The sequence below is a fragment of the Scatophagus argus genome, chromosome 17 (genome assembly GCF_020382885.2).
Source record: "Scatophagus argus isolate fScaArg1 chromosome 17, fScaArg1.pri, whole genome shotgun sequence".
NCBI lineage: Eukaryota > Metazoa > Chordata > Actinopteri > Scatophagidae > Scatophagus > Scatophagus argus.
Genome location: NC_058509.1, coordinates 3,843,102 through 3,860,521, shown reverse-complemented (window position 1 = coordinate 3,860,521; position 17,420 = coordinate 3,843,102). Strand labels below are relative to the sequence as shown.

The 17,420-nt window shown below is 43.4% G+C and overlaps 2 protein-coding genes across 2 annotated transcripts; both read left to right on the top strand.

The window, feature by feature from the left end:
- The first annotated feature begins 168 nt into the window (after positions 1-168).
- On the top strand, positions 169-11,932 carry eloa (elongin A). Its single transcript, XM_046418484.1, has 12 exons — positions 169-495; positions 3,415-3,471; positions 3,621-3,733; positions 4,040-4,641; positions 5,436-5,758; positions 6,029-6,140; positions 6,372-6,524; positions 6,611-6,708; positions 7,293-7,473; positions 7,679-7,811; positions 9,995-10,158; positions 10,239-11,932. Exons 1-12 carry the CDS (start codon positions 424-426, stop codon positions 10,298-10,300), a joined length of 2,070 nt encoding a protein of 689 aa, XP_046274440.1. The 5' UTR covers positions 169-423; the 3' UTR covers positions 10,301-11,932.
- Positions 11,933-13,244: 1,312 nt separating this feature from the next.
- pithd1 (PITH (C-terminal proteasome-interacting domain of thioredoxin-like) domain containing 1) lies at positions 13,245-16,786 on the top strand. The gene is made up of 6 exons (XM_046418150.1): positions 13,245-13,602; positions 14,359-14,402; positions 14,678-14,755; positions 15,003-15,107; positions 15,846-15,954; positions 16,291-16,786. Exons 1-6 carry the CDS (start codon positions 13,405-13,407, stop codon positions 16,390-16,392), a joined length of 636 nt encoding a protein of 211 aa, XP_046274106.1. The 5' UTR covers positions 13,245-13,404; the 3' UTR covers positions 16,393-16,786.
- Positions 16,787-17,420: the final 634 nt, after the last annotated feature.

Here is a 17,420-nt window from a genome sequence, read left to right as displayed (position 1 = left end):
CTAAACTTATTTCTACAGAAACGCGGCGGCTCTTCTCATGAAACCGTTACACGGTTTCCTGGCCCCGCAGGAAATGATCGGCCTACTCCACTCATGATACGAAACGCTAATTCAGCGTTTTCCCGGACGTCACAGTGACAGGTGTTCCCTGCGTGCGCCGTCAGCTGTGCTGTGACGTAGTTCCGTCTTTAAGGACAACTTAAACTTTTTTTTTTTCGAATGTCTCAGAATAATTTGACGTTTGACGCACTTTTTACAGTCTCTTTAATTTTTACAAGTGTGATAATATTATTTTTTTAAGAGCGTAAACGGCCTCCGCCTCGCGGAGGAGCTCAGTATGCTAGCGGAACTTCTCCGTTTTTTCCCTTTTTCTGTTCAGTCAGGATGAAGTAGCTTCCGGGAGACAGGTTACCAGCAGTAAACATGGCGGAGGAACTGCTGGAAACAGTGGATAGACTTCAGTCTCGGCTCCTGGAGAATCCGGAGCCACGAAAGGTAACGACTGGACCGGTCGAAACAGACAGATCAGGTGTTTAGCACCGACCGTCTCCTGCAATGCGACGGTTCGTCTCCGGCGGCCGAAATGAAGGCGCAGCCAAGGCAGCTTTCCGAAAGTCGCAGCCGTTTTTTAAATGCTGCGTTTAGTGACCGCTATCAGGCTCCGTCTTCTGACCATTTGTCACGTAAAACAGTTTTCATTAGCTTTTCTGAACCAGAAATACAAGTTATAATAGTTTTGGGGGAAAAAAAACAGCAGTGGTGGAAGAATTATTCCGTTCTTTGGCTTAAGTAAAAGTAGCATACCACAGTGTAAAAATAGACTGTTAAAAATACAATAATTGCATTTAAAATTTTGCTCAAATTAATCACATAAGCATTGTCATCAATGTCTCATCATATGTCTTAAAAAACGACTTTCCCAAAAATACTATAAAAGTTCTCGTTATAATTACGGATTGCTGGATTGTAATTATTGATGCATTAATGTGTATGAACTTTACTTACATTTTCAGCTGATAAAGGGATGGCTGATTTTAATTATTTTATACACTATTGGCTAGAAAGTGAATTTCTCTCATGAGAGCAATAAAATCTTAATTTATTTGTTGACTTATATTCTGTGTTGTTAATTTGAATTTGTAGATTAAATCTTGAGTGCAGCCATCAAGTATGTAGTGGAGCAGTATATACTCACAGAAAATGGAGCCAATCAATTAAAGTACTAGTACCTCAAAACTGTGCTTACGTACAGTACCTTAGACAATTTACTTTTCAGAGTACACTCACCAACTGAAGTAGTCGGGTTTGGGCATGCTCTGTCCCTGAGAAGTACAAATCACACTCAACAGTCTTTCTAGTTATATTTCATCATAATGATTCATGTTGATTGCTTTGTTTGGTAAATATTACTTGATCATGAATTGTTTGATCTACAAACAGTTGAGCTACAAATAACAAAGCAGTACAACTGTGGTGTTATAAATAACATACAAGCATTCCAAATAAAAATGAAAAAGTGACAACTTTTTCAGTTTTTAAATTTAAAATTTCAGGGACTTTGAGGAACTTGTGCTCATAGAATATATCTGTGCTTTTTTTTGTTCCTTCTCTTTTTAACCTTTCCAGCTGCAATAACTTATATATTTTCTTCTTCATCACCAATCCATATTTTGTGTACACACGTGTTTGGAGTTCACAGCGTTATTTTGTTTTCTTCAAAACTGTCCTGCCATTTGCTTCCAATATAGCTGGGAGACAATGTGACAAAACTTCTGAAGAGCCTTGGATACAAATTATTCGTTCTCTCCTGAGAAATTTCCGTGTTTCCGACACCCCATGAAGGCATCACATGAGACGTCACGATAATTAAGGGGTTTTAACTTGTTATAACGTGCTTCTTTCGCCGTGTTTTGTAAGCTATTTTCAGCACGTCAACCTGCCACACCAACTCGCCACAGAGCTATAAATCATTAAAACAATAACAATAACCACAACATAGTTTATTTTAAATCGAAACTCGGGGGCCATAGTAGCCGTTAGCCTTCTAGCTAACAAACGTTAGTGCCGAAAGTAATGACAGTTTCAGCGACTGCAGGCCTTTAGTGTTAAACTAACTTTGGTCATTGCGGGTTGTTGTACATCACTACAGTGCAGCCGGCCCTTAAAATGTAGAATTACGAAAGCGGATAAATGGTAATTAACAATCACCGCCTGCGCCTTTGTTTAGTTGCTTTCTCTAGTGAAATGCAACCGGGCTTCCCAAAACAAAGCATCCGTGAGCTGTATGGCAGATTTTATTAATACCGGACGTCTTCCGGTTTATAGCAGTACGTTGACAAGTTGAGTCCGACACGGTTAAATGGGAGCGCTTTGCCGTTACGACAGCTTTGCCCCAATAGGCCACGACATCGTTCAGTCTCCGTGACGCTGGACTGTAAAACGTCCCCGTTTTTCCAGCGTGCATCAGGCTCTTTAAATCAAGTTAATCAGTTAAAATGTCAGTCTGGGCTTCAGTCACAGTAATCAGCCAGGCTCAAGTTCTTTAGGTCAACAAGTTTTGCTTAATAAGAATGTGAGCAGAGTTACAACATGTAAATCATCCTGAGGGGAGGACAGTGACTGAAAGTGAAAACAAACCGGTTGTTCCTACTTAGAGATTTGCTCAGAAGTGTTTAGACTGAGTTGTGATAGCGTTATCACTCTTAATATTTGATTCTATTATTCATACAGCTCTATACTGTCTTAAATATTGCAATAAACACACATTTTTTGCATCATTTGGAAAAACAAATCAAATCGTGTTAGTAGGTCATGTCTTATGATGAGCTGTTTCCATGACAACTGAGCAAATTCCGTCCACTGAGGAAGACCATTCAATCCGGTTGTAAGGCTCTCATTTTGTCCAACTGCAGTTCTGGGGTCAACAATGAGAGCAGGAGTGTCTGTGACTGAGCTAAATCCCTTACAGTTTCACATCTTTCATGGCATCACTGTCAAAATTCATTTTAAAATTCAGCGTTGGCAGCGAGCAGAGCTGCTCTGTGATATACAGCATGACCGCCCAGAGGTATTAAAGGGACGGTCATGTTGGTATTTACATCCTTGCAAAATCCCTGACGGCTGATGAGTTTGTAATCACTCACAGTATGTAAAGTCATATCGTACATCCTTTATAATATCTCAGCAAAATGCTAATTCACAGTCTGTCAGTGCTGACAACACTCACAGACTATTGGTGCTGTATCCTTCTTTGTTATTTGTACGGGTATTAGAGGTAAATGATGATTTATATTTAATTATCTTCAGTAATGCCAAAGTGATGGAGCTACTTAGACAAAATATTCTAGTTATTCTACTATATTTTTAATACTAGAATCGTACTCTGAATTATTGTGTTTTTCTCTTGTTTTTTAGCTACTGAAGACGTTCAAAAGACTGGGGGAACTTCCTATGACTGTGGACATACTGGTGGTAAGAATGTGTTCATTCATTGTTCACATCCTCTTGATTTCTGCCAATGAAAAGAAGAAAGTAAAATTTTTTTCTGCCTATAGGAAATATGTATAAAGACAGAAGAAAGAGTGATCTGTGTGTTTTCTCTTTGCATTGTTCTCCTGCAGGAAACTGGAGTGGGGAAGACTGTGAATTCTTTTCGGAAACATGAAGTAGCTGGAGAGGTGGCAAAAAGCCTTGTGGCCAAATGGAAGAAACTGGTTCCTCAGTCTACAGACAGGTATGATCTGCATAGTGACATAATAACAATGAAGACTTGAACATTCATCAGCGTGATAAGAACTACCTGACATGACAGAAAACGTCACTGCACTTTTTTTGTTTTTAGTTTGTCCCATCAGCTAACATGGATCGGAACGGTTTTATGAGCTGTACTGCAGTCAGCCACCAGGGGGCGATCCAGATGTTTCGGCCTCGCTTTTGGGCAGCTCTCATGTTGTCCATCTTTATGTGCAGTCGGTGTTGCAGTTCTTGGCTGCAATGTGCTCCGGTGTTTCTCACCAGTCTGTCTGTCTTTCCACCTCAGACCTAACAGCCACATCAAAGAGGCATCGCGGTCACATACACACTCTCGAGGCCCAGAGGTGGGCGGCGGTGGAGGCCACAGACGCACCCGGGAACCGTCCCCTGAGGAAGAGCCCTCCTACATGGAGGAGGAGCAGGAGGAGCAGGAGGAGCAGCAGGAGGAGGAGGAGGAGGAGGAAGAGGAGGAGGAGGATGACAGAGGCTACCACACAAACTACTTGCCCTCACCTCCTCATCACGAGCAGTACAGCCCTCCACAACAAGGAGGTTACCAGTCAGATGAGTACCACAGCCCTGAGCCCGAGCCCAGTCCCCCTCCTCCTCGCAAAGAGGTCCGCCACGCCAAACCAAACAAAGAGTCCAACAAAAACCATCATCACGGTTCCCACAGTCACAAAAACAGGGACAGAGACGAGGAGCGGCGGCAACGCCATGCACAGATGAGTAGCGATCGAGAAGGAGGAAGAGAAGGAGGCGAAGGGAAGAAACGCAGTGCAGACAAAGAGAGACGGCAGAGTCCGGTACAAAAGTCTGCAAAGCACAGCAGGAAGTCCACCACACATGAGAGTAAGAAGGAGGAGAAGAAGAAAGGAGGAGATGACGGTACGTGTTGTTGTCCCTCAGTGATATCAAGGGTTTTGAGTTTGTCCTCTGCATGGACAGATTATGAGACAATGAACCCCTGAGCTCAGGCTCATAAGCCCGAGTTGGAGTCAGATCGAACTCTATGAAGGCAGATATTTAATATGAAAGAGTGCTGTGGCGTGTAAAATAGGTGGAGTTCCCCTTTAAAGTGTTAAAGAAAGCCAGAAAGCCCTCTGACTTTCCAACAGGAAATCCCAGAGACAGTCAGTTCAGCCCCTGCAGCACTTTGGCCCCTGAACCTGTTCAGAAACTCCCCTCCTCGTTCATGTTTTATGTATCACTGCTTCTTGATACCTTTTAAGTCAGTCAGTTAGTAAAAAGAAGTTTTAGTGAAGATCTTAAAGTTTCCAAACCTGTCTGTCATAAGTTTGGGAAATGTGTAGAAGATAATGAACAAAGATGTGAAGAATGTTTTCGTTTGATGGAGCCATAAAAATACAGTGTTAAAAATATTTATTGTGAAGATTTTCTGCGTTTCTTTGTCACACATGAGAGTAAACTGAATCTTTGTTAGGCAGTTTAAAGACGACTCCTTGAACTTTGGGAACATGATGGGCATTTTTTCTGTATTTTATGACATTTTGTAAACCAAACAATTGGCACATTTGTCGTTATTTGAAGCTACCAACAAGCTAAGCGCCATCTTTTCTGGTGGTTGTGTGTCACTTTTGTCAAATGTCAAATGAATGTAATGTAAGTTCCCATGATTCACTGCATCCTCTGCCTTTTCCGTTTCCCCCCCGCGTTTCCAGGGCGACTGCGGGTGCCGAGGGACTCTCCATCCAAGGAGGAGGAAGAAGACTTTGAGACACCCACCATGTCCTTCGAGTCTTTTCTCACATACGACGCCCCGACGTCTGTCAGGAAGAAGAAGAAGCCATCATCATCATCATCCTCGTCACACAGTCGACCGTCTCACTCTTCATCCTCCACGTCGTCCTCCCGTCACACACGCACCCCTCCGACTGCACCCTCCTCCTCCTCCAAAGGGAGCAAAGCTAACGGCACTCAGAGCACCAAGAGGTCACATTCGGGCTCCAGTCCAGCTGCAGCGACACCTGAAAAACGCAAGAGGGTAAGAACAGCAGCGGAGCACCAAACAGCAGACACACACACACACACAGATATCAGGCTGAAGTGTGTCTTTGCTGTAGCTTCGCTTTAGCAGACCAGCATCAGAGTGGATCAGTCTGACTTACCCAAAGTGATTGTGTAGTTTGGCTGCTTTTCTCCACTCACAGACTTTTCATTTAATTTCATCCGTTATCTATTCTATTGAAAGCTCTTAGTTTGAAAAGTTGTTTGCACATCCTGCTTGTTGATGTTAGTGTGACTTTGTTTGCAGACGGTGGAGGCCGTCCCAGCTCTTCCTGAAATTCCTCTGCCGGCGATTCAGCCCAATTACAGACCTCTACCCTCCATCGACGTCACGCCGCTGTCCCCGCAGAGACGGAAAGGTAAAGTCTCACCGTTTTTATGAAACATATGTCTTCATCCTGCTTCTAAACCATGAAGACCATCAAGGGATCATAAACAGCCTGACTCCTGGTCAGCGTTTCCTTCACATTGTCCTGTACTTTCTCTCTTTAATGGTGTATTTCCTTCTTGTTAATATCCTTGTCAGTATCCAGGAATGCCTCCTGTCCTGTGTCCCACTGCCTGACTTTCACTCCCTTCTTTACTTTCAGTACCCGTCTGCAATGACGAGGAGGATGCTGGTTTCACAGGGAAACGATTCAACTCCAAGATGGTGGTGTACTCAGGGTCCAAGACGTCTTACCTGCCCAGGATGATGACTTTGTACGAGCAGTGCATCCGTGTGCTGCAGAACAACATCGACTGTGAGTGACCTGAACCTGTTATGCCAAATCAGTTAAAGCAAACAGACATTATGCACAGATGTGACTGTTCGGTGCGTCTCTTTCAGCCATCGCTGAGGTGGGCGGAGTGCCGTTTGAGATCCTGGAACCAGTGCTGGAGCGTTGCACACCGGAGCAGCTGTACCGCATCGAGCAGAGCAACCAGGTAACTCCCACGCTTGTCTTTCTGCACTTGTGAGTACATTGATGGACATAATGCGTTCCTCTGACCTTCAAACTGTGTTCAAACTGCAAAGCGTTTTCAGCCTCATCAGATGCATCCCAGTGAAAACCGTGAAGGCCACAAGCAGAAACGTGTTGGTCTGACAGTAAAGTTTGACCTCCACAGTTTTTTTCCCCTTCTCTGTGCTACTTTTGCAGGAGTCACAAACCCCTTCTCTACGTCTTAAGAATGAATAAAAGCACTACACAGAAAGTATCACAACCAGGAAAACCTGATTCACGTTCCGTCAGAGCTCGTTGCATGACGAAAGGTCACTGCAGAAGACCACACATGTTGTAGTTCATTAACAAAAAATAAAGGGGAAATGTTTAAGGTTTAGTATAAAAGACAAACTCCAGGCACTCATTTTCCTCTCAATGAAAATAACCTTTGAATCAGTTCATGTTCGTACAGCCAGGACATGGTGGTGTCATCCTGACCCTCAGCGCAGCCTAAAGTGCAGTCGTAAAGTGAAAATATGACAAGGGAAGACTCGTGACCTTCCATGTTGATTTTTCTTCTTTCAGTGTTTTACGGAGGAGTCTGACGAGTTGTGGATGCGTCACTGTCAGCGGGACTTCAAGCGCGAGTCTCCTCAGGAGTATGAGTCGTGGAGGGAGATGTACCTGAGGCTGCACGACGAGCGTGAGGAGCGGCTGAGGATGCTCACCCAGAACATCTCCTCCGCACACGCCAACAAGCCAAAAGGTAGGAGAAGCTTTTACTGACTGAAGGTTTGTGTCTGACGTCACTCCAGCGACATGTTCAGAGTGACAGTCCTTCTTCATGCTAGTTGCAGGTTGATTCACTTGTTGTGCTGTATGAATCGGCCGCAGCAATAGGTTTTCACAGACTGGTGATGAGTATTAGTTCATTTATTAAAGTCTTTGAGTGTTGTGTTTTGTCCTGGCAGGACGGCAGGTTAAGATGGCATATGTGAATTCTGTCGCCAAACCGCCACGTGATGTTCGCCGCCGACAGGAGAAGTTTGGCACCGTTGGAGGCTCGTCCACAGCTGCATCCATAGCGGCTGCAGCTCCCATCAAGTGAGTCCGCGTGACACGTCTTAACCCTCAGCGTACAGCAGGAGCCTCTCAGCCGTACTTACTGTACATTCAGGACCTAATCATCTTTGTCCTGAAGATACAAGAATGCAGTTCTGTCAGTACGCAAAATGAAGTAAATGTGAGATTTATGTGTGTGCTGAATACTCATCAGGGTTTCCTGGTGTGTTTACCGTCTGTCAGTCGAGCTCAGTCAAATCTCCTACGTATTACTCCTCATGCCACAACCCTTCATCAAATACTTTGTGTGTCTCTTGTTGTACTACTTTAGATTTTTCAATAGATGCCTGCAAGGTAGTTTTCAGACAGCCAGAGAATATTTATTCTTGCTTGTGTTCTTGTGAGGTTTTCCAAGATGGCGGCGCGCCAGGCGCAGCAGCCCGAGGCTCCCCGTTTCTTTGCACCTTTTTGTGTGTTTTATGTCTTTTAAGCCTTTCTCCATGCCACAACAATCCCCATCAGATCAAAACCAAAATTACAAGTGCCTTTTCACGGGCTCACAACCTCAGATCGCCCGGGGCCCCGTGGATTGTTGTCGGGTCCAGCAGGCGCCAGAGGCGGCGCAAGGAGAAGAAGCAGAAACGTGTATGTCGGGAAGGCCTGCTGGCTCAGCACAGACCCCCGCCACTATCGATCTTTCTCACTAACGCCAGATCCTTTGCGAACAAGATGGATGAGCTGTAATCACAGATCGCCTACAACCGCCTCATCGGTGAGTGCTGTCTGTTGATTGTTAGCGAATCCTGGCTACAACCGCTAATCCCCGATGCCACAGTGGAGCTAGCAGGCCACATCATTCACCGCCACGACCGGACCAAAGCCTCTGGTAAGAACAGAGGAGGAGGACTCTGTGTTTATGTGCTTGAGGACTGGTGCTCAGACAGCAGAGTAATTGACACCTACTGCTCACCGGACCTGGAGGCCATGTCTGCCCAGTGCCGACCATTTTACCTGCCACGGGAGCTAACGGCAGCTGCTGTTTACATCCCTTCCGATGCTAATGTTAGCATGGCACGTGGCCAGCTTCAGCACATGTTTACTAAACAACAGAGGGCTCATCCGGATGGCGTTCACATCATCGCCGGGGACTTCAATAAAGCGTGCCTCAAGACTGTTCTACACGAACTCCACCAGCACGTCAAGTGTGCAACGAGGAGCGAAAACACACTTGATCATGTCTACGCTGAACACAGGGGCCCCTCGAGGATGTGCTGAGTCCCCTCCTCTTCACCCTGCTGAGCCACGACTGTACACCAACATTAAGCTCCAACCTCTTCATCAAGGTCTTCATCGGACGACACGACTGTGGCAGGGTCTCATCAACAACAATGATGAGACAATCTACAGGAGTGAGGTGAGCCACCTGGTCGTGTGGTGCGAGGACAACTGCCTCCCTCCCTCCCTCGACCCACACTAGTTTACGTACAGGGCAAACCGGTCTACGGAGGACGCCATCGCCCTAACACTTCACACAGCACTGAGCCATCCGGAGAACAAGAAGAGCTGTGTGAGGATGTTCTTCGTGGATTACAGCTCAGCATTCAACACTATCATCCCTGACTTCGTCTTCAACAAACTCCTGCAGCTACAGATCCCCCTCCCCACCTGCACCTGAATTAAAAACTTCCTGTCAAGCCTCCCACAGTCTGTGAGATTTGGCCCCTACCACTCCTCAACACTCACACTCAGCACCGGTTCCCCCCAGGGTCGTGTCTTGAGCCCTCAACTGTATGCCCTGTACACCTACGACTGCTCTCCAACCCACCTAACCAACCACATCATAAAATATGCTGATTTCTTCAGTTCTGAAGTAATTAATTCTTGACTGCCACCTGGTGGTGTCAAGTGTATTTACGTGTTTATGTCATGTTACTGTATTAATATTAAAAGTGAAGAATAATGGTCTTTAAGAGAGCAGTCAGTTATTTTATCGTCCGGTCTGGATATTTTTCTGCTTTTAAATATGGATTCAAAATTAGATATCTTCAAGCTGCTTCAACAATGTTTGGTCATATTTATAGATACAGTTTCTGGGAAAGTGTGGTGCTTTTTTTGAAAAAACAATTCTAATTTAAATAAAGTCCAGCATTTATTTTCAGGGCTTTGTGGTTTTATGTTAGACTTAGTGCAGTCACTGACCTTTTGTCTCTTCCTGTATCTTTCAGAATAAGGCCAGCTGCCACAGACAGCTCTGGTGAATCAAGCCGCTCCTCTTCTTCCCAGTATAACCCTTCTCCCAGCTCGTCTCGCTCCTCAGCACCAGGAGGAGGAGGAGGAGGAGGAGGAGGAGGAGCAGGACATGTGGGCCGGGACAAGCCACAGGTCAAAAGTAAGTGTTTGTGAACAGTCCTGAGCCATAGTTTAGGATTCTCATCTCTCTATGTAATCTTCTTCTTCTTCCTCTTGCAGAAATTGCCCCCATGATGGCCAAAACTATCAAAGCTTTCAAGAACAGATTCTCCCGCCGATAGTGTGAAAGAGACTGAATGTATTTTATGAATTCCAGCAGTTTTTAATTTAAGTTTAGAAAAATTGGAGACCCCCGCACACACACACACACACGTCACTTTCACCCACCAAACATATCAAATTAACTTTTCAGTATTGTTTTTTTTTTCTTATTTAAGCAGTAGCATTTTTTTCAGGGTTCTTATCTAAGTATTTAAACCATACCTGACAGTCAATAGGTGTGACCTTTGTGTTACCAAAATTAAGTCGCCAACTTTTTACACGATCCGAGGGGCACACATACAAACACACACACACACACAAACACAAACACTTGTTACTTTTTTCTTGCTTTGTTGCAGGCGTTTTAAAAGCAATAGCTTGACATTTGGGGAAATATGTTATTTTGCTTTCTTACTGAGAGTTAGATGAGAAGATTGATGCCACTCCTATTTCTCTCATGAAGCTACACCCAGCAGTCAGTTAGCTTAGGTTAGCAGGTTAGCAAAGACACAAAACAGGGGGAAACAGCCTGCCAGGATCATTTCAAACATAACAAAATCCACCTAACAGCATCTCTAAAGCTCAATAATTAACATATCATAACATATTACTTTGGTTTTAATGTTCAAACAAAGCCAATGTTGAATTGTGTGCAAAACTGACAATTCTGTGTTGTACAGCAGCGTTACTCGCTGAACTATTTTTTGACCAGGACCAGTTGCTAGGCAACCAGTGGGGACACCAGAAGTTACTAGTCACGACTGAGGATTAGGGTTAATAGTTTGGCACTTACCCTGTAAAAAGCGGAAATTACATTTTTTACATGTTTTTGGCCGTATTAAACAAATGAGACACAGTATGTTAGTGAGCACACAACGAGCTTTAGCTTGTGCTGCATTTCAAGCCTTTATGCTAAGCTAACCAGCTGCTAGCTGTAGCTTCCTGATTATTGCACAGACATAACGGTGGTATTGATCCTCCCATCTCACTTTTGATGGTAAAAACAAAACGGGACAGAAAAACACAGTCAAACAAGTCTCTTTTAATTCGAAGATCAGTTACTTTACATTGTGATCTAATGATACACTACATGAGGAAAACCTGCTTGCTCTGTTTTTATCTGTTAGTGGAGTGCAAGGTGTGCGTCAGCTGAGGTATTAAGACCCCAGCAGATTCATCAACTGGCTGGTTAAAGACTCTGCTTTTTTTAAACAAAACAATACAAACATTCTTATTTAACTATGTTCTGATTATGTCCTTGAACCACACACACACATGCGCGTGCACACACACACACACACGCATCGTAGGCTTATTTTAACTCTTCTGTGGCTTCAATCATGTTTTCCTGCTGTTGAATGTGTGTGTCCCTGCGTATGTCTGCTTCACTGTGACAAATGACTTGAGTGAGGACTGAAGAGGCTACAGGAAACGCAGAAGAACAACAAGGAAAAATAACAATAAGACAGGAAGTTGATAGGATATCTGCGCCTTCAGTCTACAATGATGATGAGATGTATTTATTTTCAACACTGGGACCTGGCACCCCACAACATGGGCCTGAAAGGAATTAGATTTAAAACTGTAATTTTATTAGATTTTAATAAATGTTATATGGTCATTTTTATTAAAATTGACTTTTTGCCCTCAAATCTGATTTTTGTGTGGTGTTTACCAAGCAACACAAACTTCACATTTTATCCAGATAATTAAATGCATTCAACAGGTTAACTTTTGAGTACATAAGAATAATTTTGAGGTTCTTGTTCTTTACACGAATATTTGAATTTCATGCTACTTCCACTCCATTACATTCAGAAAACAAATATTCCACTTTTTACTCCACTACATGGATTTGACAACTTGTAATACTTTGCAGCTTTAGAATACCAAATATAAATAGTACAATGAATTATGGTGTAATATTGTGGGCTATAATTAAATAATATGATAGGTCTGAAATGTGCCATTCTGCAAAATGAGGAGGCTTTTGGTGCTTAAAGTCTATTTTGCTGCTAATACTTTGCATAACTTTTACAAATAACCTGAATATTCTTATACTATAATTCCCCTACTCTTAGTAAAAAATCTGAGTAACCAGCATTGGAACTGCTTATAACTATGACCATAACTTGTGAGTACGGGTCTCATGAAAGGATTATTAAGAATTCAACTGTTGTAGATCAATACTGTTCTTCTTTGTCACTGATAATTTAGCTAACTAGATTTGCATTTACATAAAAAAATAAATAATACGTGCAAAAATGTTCTTTGTATGCTATTTTTTGCGTTTTCTACTTCACGACAGTTGTAAACGATTTACGACCGCAATGACGCTTGGTGGTAGGAGATGCAAGCCAATCAGAGAGCACGTCACGTGTGTTTGGTGTTTTGCTGTTCATGCAAGTGAAGTCTCGGCAATGTTGTACAGGAAGACTTTCTGCGAGGCCCTCTTTCCTTTCAAAATAAAATGTGCATGCTCATACATCCGTTGTGAAAGCAAAAGGAGGCAACGCTGTACTCCAGAGCTTATAAATCAGTATTGACTTTAGAATAATTTGATCACATTTACATCAGTTTAATTGTTTTTCATCTACGAGAGTGACATACTTAAAATTAAAGGTGCTGTTTGAGTTAGTAAATCCATTCATTTCACACAGTTTCTCAGTGTTACTCTCACAACTTAAAATTTTGGCTGTTATGCATCAAACATCGCAAAAGAGACTTAATACTTTCCGTTAAGGTTATATGATTGTCAGCTCAAGCGAAGGATGTATAGCTCAGTACAATCTATAGCTAAATCCAAATCAGTATGTTTTCACTTCACATTTTGCCAATCATAGTTATATTTTTTAAGTTTCTCGGTCTTTATCTGGATCACGATAAACATGCAATGCCGGTTATAAACAGCCCAACTAGACAAACAGCTGGTTTTATTTCGAAAAACTTAAACCGGAAGTACATTTCCAACGCTTGGTCACTTGACATAAAGTCGCGTCGCTTCAGGCCGCGAAGTGAACTTTGTCGTTTCACTTTGTTGAAACACACTGGACGAAAGGTTGGCGCTAACGGCTTCACTTTGTCCGAGCTACCCGTAACGGAAAGCAGCGTTTTGAGCTCCACGATGTCCGGCCACGGCCACGGTCACGGACACGGACACAGCTGCGGGTGTGAGGGGGAGCACGAGCCCTCGGAGAGGGGCCTGGAATACGGACTGTACCGGCGGATCGACCTGGAGAAGCTGCAGTGCCTGAACGAGAGCAGAGACGGTGATGGAAAGCTTGTGTTCAAACCGTGGGACCAGCGGAACAACCGGGACAAGGTAACCGCTGTCCACAGCCTGTCCCCCGGTGCTCATATCCTGTCCGTTCAGACGGCGCAGGTGCTCCGTGTGAGGGTGCAGGTGTGGAGCTGCGCAGTTATTAAAAAAAACAAACAAAAAACGAGCAAAGCTTTATTAAAATCATTAAGAGTGACAAAGCACATGAGGCTGCAGTTTGAGCCTGCTTACCAAGACGTCTTGAACACAGCAGATTTACCTCAGGAAAGTACAGAAGTATTAACATCAAAATATATTAAAGTACCAAAAGTAAATGTACACATTAAGAACAACACAAGCCGTTTGATTCATGGTGCGTTAACGTGTGAGATACCTCAGTGCTGCAGCTGGTGAAAGGTGGGACCAGTTTTAGTGATTTTATAAGCTGCTGGGTGGCTTTAATTTTATATAGTAATTTATTTGTTGATGTGATGTGGATTTGTAATGGAGAATTTTACATTGTTGTACTGGTGCTGTTGAAATCATAGGCACGATGTTAAAATTACATTTTGATAATCTGCTGTGTCACAATATTGCAAATGCTTGCAAAATCACTGAGAAACATAATCAAAGTGATGTTTGTTATTATTATCATGAAATATTTTGTCTATCAAACGGATTTTGTCATCTGCTGGAGGAAGATTTAGTTGTTATTTTGAAAGCTGAAGATTATTTTCACGAGCGCAGTTTGTTTTATTGCTGCTGTGACTCTGCGAGCACTCAGAAAGGATTCACACTCGTTTGTCTTTTGTCCTTTAGTATGTCGAGAGCGACGCAGATGAGGAGCTGCTGTTCAACATCCCGTAAGTCTGAAAATCATCATCATCATCATCATCATAGCGTGAACTTTAATCTTTTCTCCTGTGTTTTTCTGTTTTACCAGGATTCACACCATCAACTTTTACTTTTCTCTTTCATTTCTGGTTCTGCTTTAATTTTTGGTTTCCTGTGACAGCTTCTGCTTTCTTCTCGTCTTTCACGGCGTCTCTTTTTGTTTGGTTTTTTTTTATCCTGATTGTGTCTCTGTTGCTGTCAAAGATTTCAACAAAGAAACGACTATGTGTCATCTCTCTTTCAGTTTTACAGGCAGCGTGAAGCTGAAAGGCATCATCATCTCTGGAGAAGATGACGACTCTCATCCGGCTGAGATACGACTGTGAGTGTCTGTCGCTGGGGAAGGGAGGAAACACAGAGTAAACCCAGACAGATCTGATTGGGGGGATTTGTAGTTTACACAGGCTGCATCTTAGACCTGATAAGAACACCCCAGAACTCATAAAACAGCCCTGGATTGATTAGAAAGCTGCCATCACAAGAGCATAAACCCTGATCCAGAGTCAAAGTGCGACTGTCCAATCCCTCACTCATTATACTCATGTATTATTACTTATCTTTCCTTCCAGCTACAAGAACATCCCTCAGATGTCCTTCGATGACACAGGCAGAGAACCCGAGCAGGCCTTCAGACTCAACAGAGACCCTCTCGCTGAGCTGGAGTACCCAACAAAGTGAGAGCAGATTTTGTTATCACCTCAGCAACTTTCTGCCTTCTGAGCAGGAGCTGTTAATCCCATCAGGCTCCCAAATCAACAATTCTGTCCGTCTCCTTATGAGGGGTCACTGAGGCACTGAAGCCGGCCGCTTCAGGCGCTGATGAAGCGGTCGGTGCGGTCGAGGAGATCTGCAGTCTGTCCTGTTGCTTTTGGCTGTTTTTGTCTCTGCTGGGACGTCTTCCACGTGTCGAGTGCAGGAGGATGGATGTTGGAAAGGCTGCACAGGGTCGCAGACAGACTTTGATTGGCACCAGTTTGACACAGTTTAGCCTTAAATGACAAATCTGCCTCCACTTAGGGACTCTTTCAGATTTACTCAATCTGAAAGCTGAGCAGCCACGTAAGAAACGGAGGTGGCTAAGAGGTAAATTAATGTGGCTTGTATCGAAGATGATTTGTGAGGAAAATCCCAGCTGCCCACTGACATGATGCGGTGGAATCTAATATTTGTGACCTGCTCTAAGAAGCGTTCAAAACAAAAGTGGAATTAAGTCGGTGTTTTTGTTTCTTTTTGTCTCGGTGCGTCATGCTTGTCTTCATATGCGTGTGCTCATGTTCCCGTATTCACACGCAGGGAGAACATCTTTAATTTCTCCCATGATCCCTTGCAAAGTGTCGCTGCTCCTTCCTGCTCTCCCAGTTTAGTTTTGCTGTAGTTTGAATTTCATTTCCAAGCTGCTGTATCTCTTCCAGGGTCGCTCGTTTTTCCAACGTTCATCACCTCTCCATCCACATCTCGAGGAACTTTGGATCAGAGAGCACCAGGGTTTACTACATCGGTCTGAGGGGAGAATACTCTGAGGTCAGCCTGAGTTACAGCCTTCATAAAGAAACTGCTGAACCCTGTCTTAGCTTGATCCTCTTTTTTGTCTGACCATCTAAAATACCTTCATAATGATCGTAAAGCTGAACTGACGCCACCCATAAACAGTTAAACCAAAAACTGAACATTTTAATGTGATAATAATACTAATACTAATAAAACAAATACTACCTGATAAACACATGAATTAAAATATATAAATCCAGTTCCCCTCTTTAGTCCTGCCTTTCCTAACAGCTTTCACCTTAAAAACTGTCTCTTTTCTGTCTGTCCCACCTGTAAGACAGCCTGTTTCTCTCTCTGTGGGCTTTTTAGGCTCACAGACATGAAGTGACCATCTGTAACTATGAGGCAGCAGCAAACCCTGCGGATCACAAAGTGGAGAGCATCATCCCACAGACCAACTTCATTTCCTGAAAGCTTCAAAGAGTCAGGAGGAAGAGGAGCGGGAGGAGGAAGAGGAGGAGGTGGAGGAGAGGTTTCAGTGGCGTCTGCTTGGCAGGTGTCATAGAGTCAGAGAGGAGTCCAAACGCTGCTTATCGGCAGGTTGGTTGAGCTCGACCGGGACTGAGCACAGAAATCTGAAGACCAGAGAGCTTCAGGTGTGTCTGGAAGTGCCGAAGGTGTCGCTCTGTTTTCTGTGGCAGCAAACAGTGAAGGCTTAATGTGGGCAAGAAGCTTAATAATAAACGCATGAAACATTTGACACTGTTGTTATCAGATTAACCCGTACGCTCTGATTCATGTCTAATGATCTCCACCACTTCTATAAAGTGACAGCTACTCTTAAATAAAACGCTGAAGGCTGGAATTGTTTTCTCATTAATTAAACACTTTGCTTGGCATGTTTACATCTTGGATTGTGATGGAAGGAGTACTCGCATCTTTTACTGTAGTATATGTAGAAATACGAAAGTCTAAAAATACTCTGTTATGAGTCCTAAATTCAAACTGTTAATTGAGTAGCTTCAAAAAATGATTTCTAGGAATGAAATGTGAGCTCTCAAAGATACACTGCTTAAACACAGTCAGAAAACACACATTTTAACATATTACTATACATATACTATACATATATACTTTGCTGGATATTTACTGCCACCTAGTGGTTTGTGACTGATGTCTTGTTGAAGCATATTTCTAAAGTCCAAAATGCTGGACTGTATGTACTGAGACTCGGTACCCTCATAAGAGTCCAAAATGCTCCATTGGTCTCTCATTGCTTAATTAAATAAATGTGTTGTCATCTGAGGAGGAGGGCCTGTATGAAGGTACTGAGACTCAGGCTTGGACCAGATCCAAGGCTTCCTGCAGCAGAGGTCTGGTCCCTCTTTTTATTCACCGCAGCAGCAGACATGAACAGGCCAAGCTGAGCAGGAACACTTTAATACAAACATGTCACACTTTCCGTGTTGCCTTCTGACAGAGCTGTGAGACTGCAGCTT